At 39.3% G+C, this 13,444-nt stretch overlaps 1 protein-coding gene and 1 pseudogene across 1 annotated transcript in view; one reads left to right on the top strand and one right to left on the bottom strand.

Annotated features, from left to right (window-relative positions):
- The window catches only part of LEKR1 (leucine, glutamate and lysine rich 1), a 180,524-nt gene extending 174,543 nt beyond the window's left edge, over positions 1-5,981 (top strand). The window contains exon 11 of the mRNA XM_065942127.1: positions 5,568-5,981. Within this exon, the coding sequence (XP_065798199.1) occupies positions 5,568-5,981 (414 nt within the window). The remainder of the gene's footprint in view (positions 1-5,567) is intronic.
- A 1,560-nt stretch (positions 5,982-7,541) lies between these two features.
- Positions 7,542-7,817, bottom strand: LOC136172975 (large ribosomal subunit protein uL29 pseudogene; annotated as a pseudogene).
- Between the last annotated feature and the right edge of the window lie 5,627 nt (positions 7,818-13,444).

The following is a 13,444-nucleotide window of genomic DNA, read 5'->3' as shown; positions in this document are numbered from 1 at the left end:
GCATTGCAGGCACATTCTTTACCATCTGAGCCATCAGGGAAGCTCCAAATGTAAAGCCTATTTTTAAAAAAAGAAGGCCTATTTATTTAGAAAATGTTACTAATACATCTGGTAAGGATGGATTTATGTAAACTCTTTAAGATTAAATTTTAGGAATACATACATTTGAAAACATAAATAGCTTTTCTGCAAGAAGAATATGCCTAGTTTTAGGATATGCATTTGTTTGTATATTTATTTGATGTAGAGAAAATGGCACACATTTCTCTGGTAACTCCATTTATGAGAAACCAAAGTGAGTCAATTAAAAAGTTAGTAGTTCTCATTTTTGAGAACTACTCAATTTGAACCTAGTAAAGAGAACACTGGAGTGTCTTCCAGAGAGTAAAGTGGTAAATGGAGGTTCTCTGCCTTCCAGCTTCACAGGGAACAGAGGCAGATGGGGTGGTGGGTGAAGAGGGGCTATTCTGGGGGGTAGGGGGCTCAGACCAAGGGTCTCTAGTCATGGAGAGGGAGATCCAGGCAAAACTGCCTTTCATGTGTTGGAGAGTCAGCCCTGGGATGGAGTATGGATGCCAAAAATTTGACAGAATGAGAAAAATATGGAGAAACTGTTTTTGTTGTATCTAATTAATGTTAATTAAGTCTCAACTAAAATTAGCTCACTGACTTAGAAAGTGAATCCTGAACACTATGTCTTCATGGGCTCTTCCTCTCCATTCTAAAATCTGCTCTTGAAGGCTATCAGTTCAAGGGACTATCGCCCTCCATCTCTCCTTCTGTTCTGGTATGTCTGCCATGGTTATTTCACAGTGTCCATTATGTTTGCAAGCATAGAAAACAATTTTAAGAACAACCTGCCTAACATCCATTTTGCTTCTTTCCTGGAAATTTATCCAGATTCTCCTCCCTGCCTTAGCAAAGGGCCATTTCCACTGTCTTCCTGCAGGGTTTTGGCTGATCAGATTAGTTGAGCAGAAGTCTTAAATGGAAGCTTGGGCACATCCTTTGCTAACACCCACTCATCTTTCTGGTTTCCACACCTTTCCCACAGAGTCTCCTTCCCCCTCAGCTCCCCACCCAGTTGGCCAGTCACCCACTCACCCTGGGAGAGATCTAGTTTGGGTTGGTGGAAACTGTAATCTGATCACTGCATGACTGGTTCAGCCCTCACTGGGTATAAAGCATGAACAAAGACACCCATCTGCTGCTTCTTCACTGAGAACTTGCTTTCCTGGCATGTTCCCCCCAAATTATGCCAAATACAGCGGATTGCCATCACAAATGGAATTCTCACCTTCATAATAATCAAGTTATCCAGCAAAGCCTTGTCTTGCTCCTTCCACTGTTTTTGGAATTGAAAGCAATCCAGCTGTCTCTAAGGACAAAAAAGAAAACAAACATAAAAATAAACCATTCTTACATTACAAAGAGTGGGGGAAATTGACCATTTTTTTAATACTAGAAATTTCATACAGATGGTGAGCTAATTTATATTTTCATTTTGACATTTATTTTCCCAGTAGGAGTGCAATTAAGCCATATTTTAAGTCTGTTCAAAGTGGCCATCATCTGAAAATGTTGTAGGCATATCTGTAGATAATGTTCTCACCCAATTGGCATGGGTTAAGGACTCAGGAATGCTAGCTCCCCTTCTCCTAGACCACCCCAACCAAGGGGCACTTGGGATATGAATCTGCTGCATGAAAATTGACTTCCTATCCTTCCTGCTTCCCATCCCTCCCCACTCAGGGCTACTTTCTACAGAACTGGCAAAGGGATCTTCCTTTATTGTAAATTTGGCCATGCCAGCCCCTGCTTAAATAAATCTTTCAGGACTGCATATGGCCCTCAGAATTGAGTTAAAACTCTACTATTAGCAGGTTGTTAAAGTCGTCCTTGACCTGATCCTGCTTACTCTCCCTGCCTCAGTCCTGGTCTCTCCCGTTCTCTGCACTCTGCCCTGGAGTCATACTAAGCCATGTATCTTCCCAAGATGTGACTCTCCCTCTCACTGCCGGGCGTTTGCATCACTGCCCACTCTGCCTGGAAAACCCACTGCCCCTCTTCATCTGACTCATGCCTTCTTTTCCATTTTGACTTACAGTTTAGTTGCAATCCAGTGATAACACTATTTTGCCATATTAAAATATGTCCAAAGATGCTTTTACCTAAAACTTTTAGAATGCTGTAGCTTCACTGATTATTCTCCTATTTGCCCATGATTTTCAGTCTTACCGAACATGTTCCATCTTAGATATTTTCCCATGTTGTTCAATGAAAACACATATTAAAATTCTACAACTACATAACCTTACAAAAAGATCAGCAATCCCAAAAGACAAATACTTTGCTTAAATTGCTGAAAGCAATCTACCCATGAGAAATGATTCTTTTTCACATATGACAGAACTTTTCACTGAAGTGTCTCACTAACTCTGGCCACATCCATGTGTGCTCCTGTCATGCCCTGTCACATACAGCTCTGAAACACCAATCTCCAAAACTCGATGTGTTCTATTTCATTTATTTATTCCACAAATGAATAAATTTTAACACCTGAACTATAAAATTGAGTTATTATCCAAATGTTAAAGAAGGTGGCAATATCAAGTGTCAGAGGAGATACAGATATTGTGAGATTCACCTGAGATTTCTTAGTGTTTACAACAAAGACAAAATAGAAGACCTATCTTTGAATACTCTTCTCAGTTTAGAGGTTGTCCCGGTTTAGGGAATAATAAAAGAAAGAGAATTTGTCCTTTGTTCTGGAAGCGAATAGCCTTGAAGAAGGATGAGTTTCAGAGCAGTGGGCCCCAGACCAAAGTGGTCAGCAGCACTTCCAAAATTCAGTCTGGAGCTGGCAGGTACTTTGCTCCCACTGTACTTGCTACTGGGACACCTTTGGGTTCACTCCACCTTTTCGTTTCCTCCTCCAGTGGAGTATCACTTGCCTGAAACAGTTTTTGAGTAACTTGCTTTAAGGATGTTTTCCACAGCATACTACTCCTCTCCTTTGAGATTTGAATTTAATTTTGTAAATGGATTGAGTTTTCTTCTCTTTTTAACGAGAGCCCTTGTTGTCATATCATCCATCACTTTATCCTTCCATATCTGTGCACCTTTTATTCATGTCACCCATTTATTGACCTGGAGAAGGAAATGGCAACCCACTCCAGTATTCTTGCCTGGAGAATCCCGTGGACAGAGGAGACTGGAGGGCTGCTGTCCATGGGGTCGCACGGAGTCGGACATGACTGAAGCAACTTAGTATGCGTTTATTGACCACATTGTTAATTTTTATAATTTTTTTCTTTTATATATTTAAACAAAATTAACTCTTTCCCATAGCTTTCTTAATCAAGGAAATTTCTATACTAATTTATTTAAAGTCTCGTAAATCTAACCACTTCAATACATTTTGCCTGCTTACTCCAAAGAACAAAATGCACTGATGCTTTTTCCTTTTAAAAGAAAGTTTAAATTTAGAAAAGTTGGGCAAAACCAGATGCAATGTCTTACTGTTTTTTATTGCTTCATTGTTCTGAAACAAAATGGTCCCTGCATGCTTGATATAATTAATTAGACCCTTAATTTAGGCATAAGCAGCTTGTAGCTGACTCTAGCGGCAAGCAGGGGCCCCACCATTTCAAAGCTGGGTTACTCTCAGCAAGTTACAAAGCAAGTATGGGCTTCAGTGTCTTTCTTGGTCAAATATAATTGTTGGGAGCAGAAAATGAGAAGACACCTAACAAGGCACTTTATTAACTTCTTCTCTAGCCCTCCTTCTCCTGCCTTTTCAACAAGTATTTCAGGAAGAGTTAATGAGAACCAGATGATAAAACCACAAACACCATCCTTGGTCTCCTGTTCCTAAAAAAAAAAAAAAAAAATTAACTGGAATTGAGTAATTAACCCCCATTATTAAAAAAAAGAAATATGTGGATCATGTATGTCTACTGCTAATATACATAAATGGTGAGAGTTTGTTTGACCCAGACATGCCACTGGTTTTATAGAATATTAGCGTGCAACTGTTAATCTGGAATTGTTCCATAGTCTTCAATTTTGATTACCAAATTTGGAGCCGAATGGAGTTCTGACTGTAATCACAAGAAACTCAAATACAGGAAGATGCTTTGTTTTTAGTTCTACTAACAGCAGATTAGTCAGTAAGCACTTAGGAGGACGCTTTCCACCGAGTGTAAGACTTGGGAATGCCTAGGCTGGTTTTCACAAACAAGCTAACCAGGCAGAAAGTCATTTTCAGCTGAAGAATCCTATAGCATGATCACTTTAACTGTAGTTACCTATTTGGATATCATTTTCTTTCTTTTTAAAAAATATTTATTTGTTTCTTATGGCACACCAACTCTCTAGTTTTGGCCCCTGGGCGCCAGAGTGTGCAGGCTCGGTAGTTGCTGCCTATAGACTTAGTTGCTTTACAGCATGTGGGATCTTCATTCCCTGACCAGGGATGCAACCTGCATCCCCTACATTGCAAGGCAGATTCTTAACCACTGGACCAGCAGAGAAGTTCCTGGATACCATTTTCAGTTGTTTACTTTTCAATCTCTTTTCTGACATCCTGCAGACATGAATGTCAGGACATTAGGGAGATCCAAGACCTAATTTTTACCACGGAGCTTGAAGTAATTTTGATGAATTCCATAGATGAAAGATGGCTATCAGTCTTCAACGAGAAAATGTAGAGTCTCGATATTTGAAGAAGTTGTAATGATCTCTAGTCTAGTCACATATTTGAAGCTTAAATTTGCTCCAGTACTTCCCAGTCAAGTGAGATCCAACTCTTCAGAGTATCCTTAGACAGCTCTGGCTACTGAAAAATTCTTCCTTCTCTTTAACGCCCATTGCTTCTACCCTTGGCTCCAACCTCTGTTGGGGATGTAAGAAGCAGCTCTACTCAAACTTACAATGGTGCAAACTTCTTGAGAGCAGGAACTACATCCACTATAGCTTCTAGTAACTTGATATGTGATTGCTGAATGAAGTTCAAAGCAGATTTTGTTCTTCTTTTGATATATATCTCACAAAAGAGCAAATCATCAGTATATTTAAGTTCTGAGAACACATCATGTAAAATCACTGATTTTATTATCTAAATGCTACAGCTGATATATTTTATTCTCTCAATTTTCTAATCCAAGCAATTTTTATCTATCTTATACACTGCAGTTTCCCTTCATTATAAAATAACATAATGACACTACAGATATTTATTAGACATCACATGTGCAGGACAGACTGTCTCAGGCACAGAGGAGTTGAAACCCTATTGAAGTAGGCATTCTGGGTTCCAGCACCACTAACATCTGAGTGACCCTGACTCCTGATTCCTCTTCTGCAAACTGCAGGGGTTGAACCAAATGTTCTCTTAAAGTTCTTTCCATCTTCACAAACCATTTGCATTTTTGACTCATTTGTCCCTGTCAGAGAACACAGACCTCTGATTTCCAGTTCAGTTATCAATTTGTATTGCCAATAACTGTCCGTATGTACACTATTAAAAGCTATGGCTGCTCTTTCTTTCCTTTTTCTCATTTCAGAACACTTTTCTTCAGGAAACAGTGCGTAGAGAGTGTGAAGAACGCTTTGAACTGACGGAGGCTTTGAGTCAAGCCAGAGAACAACTCCTGGGGCTCAGGATGCTGAGCGGACAGCTGCCGCTGTCACCGTGCTCCCTCAGCCAGGGCAGCCTAACCTCCTCTGCTGCAGCTGGGAGTGGTCAGGGCGAGAGAAGGCTTGCAAGACTGCACTCTGAGAAAGTAATCAAAATCCCTGGCCTGCCTGGAGTGTCGAAGCCCACCACTTCTTCAGCCTTTTCTCAGCCCAAGAGGGTCAGCAGCTCAGGTTTGCCCACAGTCCCCCAGCCACATCCTCCCCGGGGTCGACCGTCTTCAGTCAGTGAGACCAGGCAGAGACTGGCTGCTATTCTGAGGAGGAGACTGAGCCAGCAGTGATGGAGCCAAAGTCAGGAGCAGCTCCATACACAGTGTCTGTCTTTCCCGGAGTCCAGAGCCCCACTGCAATTAAGAATGACAAACTTCAAATTATTACCGCAGATTAAGAATGCGTACTTAAAGATATTTTTAATAATTGGACAAGCTAATGAATTTTGAAGCCACATTTTCTAAGAGGCCTTTGAAACTGCAACAGATAATGAAGTTGTTGGTATTCCAGAGACCCAATCTCTGTATTTATGTATTGTGTGTTTCGATGTGCTCTATGAATATGCCCTTTTAGAGATCATAGGTAAAAATTTTCACCCATTGCATCTTTTCTACTTTTTTGCATTATTACAAGAAGATCTATTTCTACGCAAAAAAAAAAAAAAAAAAAAAAATAGATTGTATTGGTTTTGTTGGTATTTGTTCATTTGTTTTTGAATTGAATAGGTTAAATAGATGTAATTAGCATTCTAAATAGCAAATGAAAGGACTTTAGTCCTTAATTTGATCATTTTTAAACTGCTTATTAGTTCAAGTATTCGCAAACTTCATCATCACCAAATTTTCTCTATTTCACCTCACAATCGGTTAAGCTAATTTCTTTTTAAGCAAGGTCAGATGTAATGATAGGTAATATTCAGGAAGACAAAGGGACAGCCACTCCTATTCAAGAAAAAGGGGGGTTATTTCTAAAACTATGGAGATGATTTTAGATGACAAGGAGCCTAGCCATGAAAGTATTACTTGGGAGAGATTTTCTCCATTAAATGGTCTCTGGTATCCAGGTCAAGTTTTGGCTTTAACTGGTATTCTGTAGCTATTGTGTAGAGAACTAATTCAAGACAGTTTAGTAGAGGCACATAGTGCTAATTTAGCATGTTTTCTATTTTCAGAGTGAAAAATTAAAACCAGAAACCAGACCAACTATTTCACATAGTCATAAAGCTTTAGGCTCCTCCTGTTTTGTAAAAGGCAACTCTTTACCTTATGCTAGCATTTGTCTATCCTTTTCTCCATGTAATAAACATGTATTTTTCTTCTATGGCTGATTTTATTCAAATCTTTCATCTGACTGCATCATGGATTCCCAGGCTTCTTACTCTCAGATTAGGATGATACTAACACATGTGAAATATGGCACATAAAACTCTCTGCTCTTTGGCCACCATGTAGATGAGAGAATCTAAAGATATCTGGAATCCCTCCCATGTGCAAAAAAAAAAGTGTTACTAAGCCAAACCAAGTCTATCTCCAGTCTTTCAAAGGACTGTTCTAATCAATCCTTTCAAAGGATTGATCTAATCTAGGGTGTTTTAACCTCAGAAACATCTACATCAAGTCCACGAATTTCCCTGACTAGTTTGTTTTACAAGGATTAGCGTACTTACAGTGCGTTAGACAGAGAACATATCATCTAAGGGTGGTGGATCTTAGAGAGGATCTCAGAGGTCACCCCAACGATCTTTAGTTTTGCTAGTTTATTCATGTCTTATTGACTATCGTGCGCTCATGCCTTGACTGTGTACTTTCACGGCGGGGACGGCTGCTCCTTCCGGGGCAGCTTCTTGGTCTTCAGGTTCTTTCCTGCTTGTTGAAGCGGTGGTGCATGGCACAGATCCAGGATTTATGCTTCTTAGAGAATTTCCTGAGGTTCTCTTTCTGGGTCTGGCTAATGGCAGTGGGAACGTAGGCCGTGGATTTGCTAGCCGCTCGGGTCTTGGAGAGTCTGGAAGCCTCACCACGTTTCGCTTTGGCGACGCGCAGCTGAGACAGCGCCACCTTGAGCTGCTCTGTTGTTTCATCAGCTTCTCCTTGCTGCCAGGGTCTCAGGACCTGTATCTTGGCCATGGCTGTACAGGCGGCCGCAGATGACTTCTTGCAGCGAAAGAACAACAGTCTCTTCACAAATAAGAAACAGATGCTCAAAGAAGTATGACTTGGGTACGGTGATTCACCTAGTTAGTGACTGAGCTTCCCACATCACTGTTCCACTTACCAGAGAATCCCAAATCTCCATCTGACTTTTGTCAGAAGCTAATGAACTCAATTTTTAAGCTTAAATTTGTATGAAAAGGAAGCTTGATCCAAGGAGGAATAATTATAAAGTAATAAGCAGAATACACTTTAAGATAAGTGTGTATCTAGTAAAATACAAAATGTTGTTAATATACTACGCTAAGTCACTTCAGTCGTGTCCGACTCTGTGTGACCCCATAGACGGCAGCCCACCAGGCTCCGCCGTTCCCGGGATTCTCCTGGCAAGAACACTGGAATGGGTTGCTATTTCCATCTCCAATGCATGAAAGTGAAAAGTGAAAGTGAAGAAGCTCAGTTGTGTCCGACTCTTAGAGACCCCATGGACTGCAGCCTACCAGGCTCCTCCGTCCATGGGACCCTCCAGGCAAGAGTACTGGAGTGGGGTGCCATTGCCTTCTCCAGTTGTTAATATACCCCCTAATATTTTCTTGTATGATGCCAGCAGTACTCATGCCACACTCTGGAGAGCCCTCCACCAGACCTCAGTGTTTCTGATCTGGTGTTTGCATGTTCAGATTACAAATACTCATGATATAAGGTGGATGGCAAAAGCTAGTGGAACCTTTGGTAAAAGCACAAGAGAATATTTGGACATCAGTCTTTGCTATCATATTTTACATGCTTTTCCACAGTCTTGCAACTTCAGCTCTCTCTTCAGGAACCATGCGTGTGTGCATGCATGCTAAGTCACTTCAGTCATGTTCAGCTCTTTGTGACCCCATGAACGGTAGCCCGCCAGGCTCCTCTGTCCATGGGATTCTCCAGGCAAGAATATTGGACTGGGTGGCCATGCTCTCCTCCAGGGAATCTTCCCAGGGTTCAAACCCAAGTCTCTTATGTCTCCTGCATTGACAGGGGGGTTCTTTATCACTAATGCCACCTAGAAAGCCCATGGAGATACATTAGGGGAGGGGGGTTGCTGCCTTGGGTCTTAGTTGCAGCAGGGGGGATCTTTGAGTGCAGGCTCTAGAGCACTTGGGCTTGGTTGCTCCGCAGATTGTGGAATCTTAGTTCCCCAAACAGGGATCAGACCTGCATCCCCTGCATTGCAGGGTAGATTCTTAACCACTGGACCACTGGGGAAGTCCTCCCATAAGATTTTCTAAAGTGATATAAAGACCATGCATGAAAAACCTGGTTTCTTGACTTGTTGTTAACACTCTTGTTTTACAATGAGTAACTGGGTAAATAGCACTCTGAGAATAGAATCATGATCTTGCAGTCAGGTTGTATTATATTCCACAAGTATATCAGAGATTATGTCAGTATTCCATGGATAAATAGAGACAATATTTACATTTATTTCAACCTAGACCATTTAAAGCAGTCTAAGTTGTGTGCTTATATCTTTTGAAGAAAGACACTTAGAGAAGATAATAGCATTAGAGTCTGTAACCTAAGGTTTAAGAACGCATTCAAACCTTCCTTGATTTTCACACTGATTAACTCCTGGCATGAAAAAAATATCAGGAATATTAAGAAATAGTGAATATTATGATACAATAGGGGTCTCATATGCATATAGTGGATATTAAGTCTAACAGTTTTAATTTCTCTATAAACATACATTTTCCATAACCTCAATGGAAGAATTTATAGGTATCCAGAGAAAATAATATCATAGAAAATATTCCTTAGAAAATTATAATACTGTTTTTTTTTTTCTTAAACTAGGATTAGTAGACAAAGATGGGAGAATTCTTCTATAGTTAACAGACTTCTCAAGCAATTTTTTAAAAATTTATTGATTTAAAATACTATATTTATAGTTAGAACTACTTAAAAGTTATATGTTCTGGTTGACTGGAAGAGATATTAATATTGAAAATTATGTTAGACTAAGATCTTTTAATTTTATATTAATCTAAAGTTTTATAGTATTATATATTAGTTATAGCTCATTGCTTTTGATTATGCAACAAATTTTCTTGTTTTATTTTTTAAAGTTCTTACAATTATTATAATATTGTACTAGTAGACCAAACTAGTATCCTAAAAGGGTTAATTCTCTGCAGCTGAAAATTCCTAACCATCGTGTTGACTTTTATTGAGCACAGAAAATCAATTTGGTATGTGCCCAAAGTTCACAAATCCTATAATAATTATGGATTTTTTTGCTTTCATGTTTTAAGAAAATAATTAATGTATACTGTACCTTACACGGGACAGTTTTAATGATCTCAAACCATGATAGACAATAATGGGAGCATTCCTAAGGCAGTGCTTGTGGTAACTTAAGGAAGAAATTCTACTTATTCTTTAGAAAATATTAACCCTTTCATTTCTGGTTCCTCTGCCTTTTCTAAATCCAGCTTGAACATCTGGAAGTTCTCAGTTCACATACTGTTGAAGCCTAGCTTGGAGTATTTTGAGCATTACCTTGCTAGCATGTGAAATGAGTATAATTGTGCAGTAGTTTGAACATTCTTTGGTATTGCCCTTCTTTGGGATTGGAATGAGAACTGACTTTTTCCAGTCCTGTGGCCACTGCTGAGTTTAATAATAAACTGTGAAGCCAGTATAATTGTGTTACATCTGAAGAATATGAAATAAAAATTATTCACCTTTGTATATTCTGAATTAACAGAAATTTTTAGCAACACACTAGTTCAATCTGAAACACACTAATCCTATGACAATATTTCCTGATCCAGAAAGTTGAAAGTTCTCTCTCTTCTCTAGCATATATTACAGTGCTTTATATCCATCAAGTGAGCAAAAAATGTACTAAAATTCCTTTACCTTCATATATACATATATATGAATACTAGATCACAGAGATTATGTAATTTGTCCAAAATAAACACTACAGAAAACTAATGACTAATTTTAAACTGCTGCAGTTTCTGGATATCTTGACCCATAGATGAATATTTAGGCCATATTATATATTCACTCTTTTCTTCAACAGATATGGAGAATTAAAAAGCATTGTGAAAGTTACAAAGATAATTAAGATGTACTACAGAAGCCTAAGAATTGTATAATGGAGGGCAGTGAGGAACCGTATGTAGAGGTTATAATATAGAGAGGCAGGTGTAAGGAAGACTGTGCTATATGAGTTCAACTTCTTAGTGGAAGAATCGGGGGACACTTTAGGCAAGAACTGGAACTTTCAATAGGTCTTAAAGAATGGAGTAGGGTTTTATAAAAGAAAGAATACCAGGTAGAGAAGATATGTAAACAGAGCTGTAGATATGTAGGAAATACTTGGTTAAGGGAAGCAATGGGAACCTGAAAAATGTAGATTGACCCCAAAACATTGAGGTGTTGAATAAGAACTCATCACAGAATTTTGACTAGGAGTGGCATGCACTTTGTTGAAATTTGGGAACATTGCTCTGGCAGGGCTGAATTGCAATAATTATAAAGTGAAAAGGCTGGAAATGGAACACCAGTTGGTAGATTAGTAAAGTAACCCGGACAAGAGTTAATGTTAAGTTCTGAATAAAGATGTTGATAGTGGGAATAAACAGGAAGCAGCTGACTCAAATTCTATTCAGAAAGGGAAAGAATTTGTTCACTGTTAAATGTACTTTGAAATCATACCAGCCATTGCTGCTTAGCAGTGCTGCAGTGTATGAAATTGGTTCTAATTAAAGGAACACCCTTTATTTACAAATATTACAGCTTCTCTGAAAAATGTGAAATAATAGGAACTACATTTTTTATTTGGGCAACAGAAAACTAACCCACAGATAGGTTCAGTAGTCATAAGAATTCTTAAAGCAAAATAGAAATCTGATTAGTGTTCTAAGAATTATGAGAGAAGAATGTAGAAAGTGATGTGAAAAATATATATCATTTGTCTCAAAGAGTGCACAGCACAACTCAGTGATGGCCTTTGGGAGTGATACAATGCAGTAAAACGTTTTTCCAATTTTTGCTAACCATTTATGAGGGGAAATACAGAAAATAGCAGCCAAAATAAGAATAAGAATTATCTTAAATCCTTAAGTTTTATAGTTCCGAAGGGACCTGACCCATCACCTGGCCCAGATCTGTAATTTTACAGAAGGAGATAATAGGTCCCTTAGAAGTTGAATAATTTTCCATTCTTGTAGCTGCTTGACAGCCGGCTTGATGAGAGAGGCTGAGCCTCCAACTCTCGGCCACCTCTAGACTGAAAGAACAGTATCAGTGCTCTCAACTTTTGCTACTTACAGTACTCCAGCAGCATCCGTGTCTCCTAGGAGCTTATTAGAAATGCAGAACATCGGCCTCACACACAAATTTCCTCAATGAAATCTGCTTTTAATGAGATCCGATGGCTCAAACAGTAAAGAATCTACCTGCAGGAGAACTGGCTTTGACCCCTGAGTCAGGAAGGTCCCCTGGAGAAGAAAGTGGCAACCCACGCCAATATTCTTGCCTGGATAATCCCATGGACAAAGGAGCCTGGCGGGCTGCATTCCATGAGGTTGCAGAGTTGGATACGACTGAGCAGCTAACACTTTCAGGTGATTCATACACATGTTAAAGTATGAGGATCACTGCTCACAGGGGTGCCATTGCCCAGGCGTATTCCACCTCTGCAAGCTACGGGTTAGCGTTGAATAGAAATTGCCTCGTCATATGCAGCTCCCTTATACCTAACCTAAGACCACCACCACCCACACCATGTGGTCCCATTCAGCACCTCAGCTTCCAATGCACTCAAATTCTACTTCTTTGCCTCTTGACTGTGAATCTGTAACTGTCCAGGAAAACTAGTGAATTAAAGGAAATAAATATTCAGCCAATATTCATAAATATGTCACCACCCAAATTTCTGAGCCTGCAAAGAACTAGAAATTTGTTATTTTAAAAAATCCAACAGAAATATTTTGATCATTGGCTGCTGCTGCTAAGCCGCTTCAGTCGTGTCCAACTCTGTGCGACCCCATAGACGGCAGCCCACTGGCTCCTCTGTCCCTGGGATTCTCCAGGCAAGAACACTGGAGTGGGTTGCCATTTCCTTCTCTAATGCATGAAAGTGAAAAGTGAAAATGAAGTCGCTCAGTCGTGCCCGACTCTTAGCGACCCCATGGACTGCAGCCTACCAGGATCCTCTGTCCATGGGATTTTCCAGGCAAGAGTACTGGAGTGGGGTGCCATTGCCTTCTCCTTGATCATTGGCAAGTCACTGAATAACCTTACATTTTAATCTCATAATAATATATATTTGGATATATGATTCCCAAAAGAAAATTTGACAATGCTATTTGTCTTTTGAGGCTTCTGAAACATAGAATACTTAGATAACTTCTTAGAATTATGAAGGAACTTAATGTTAATTAATATTAGAATATCATTATTCCCCCCAAAGTAGTTCCAATGACTTAAATATAAAACAGTAATTTGCAGTATTACATCTAGATCCATTTTTTTAAAGGTAGAACTAATAGCAACTGAATTAGAATTTGATTCAGATTCTCAAGGTATAAATCTGTGTTTAA

The sequence above is a fragment of the Muntiacus reevesi genome, chromosome 8 (assembly GCF_963930625.1).
Source record: "Muntiacus reevesi chromosome 8, mMunRee1.1, whole genome shotgun sequence".
NCBI classification, from domain to species: domain Eukaryota; kingdom Metazoa; phylum Chordata; class Mammalia; order Artiodactyla; family Cervidae; genus Muntiacus; species Muntiacus reevesi.
This window is presented reverse-complemented; position numbering and strand designations above follow the sequence as displayed.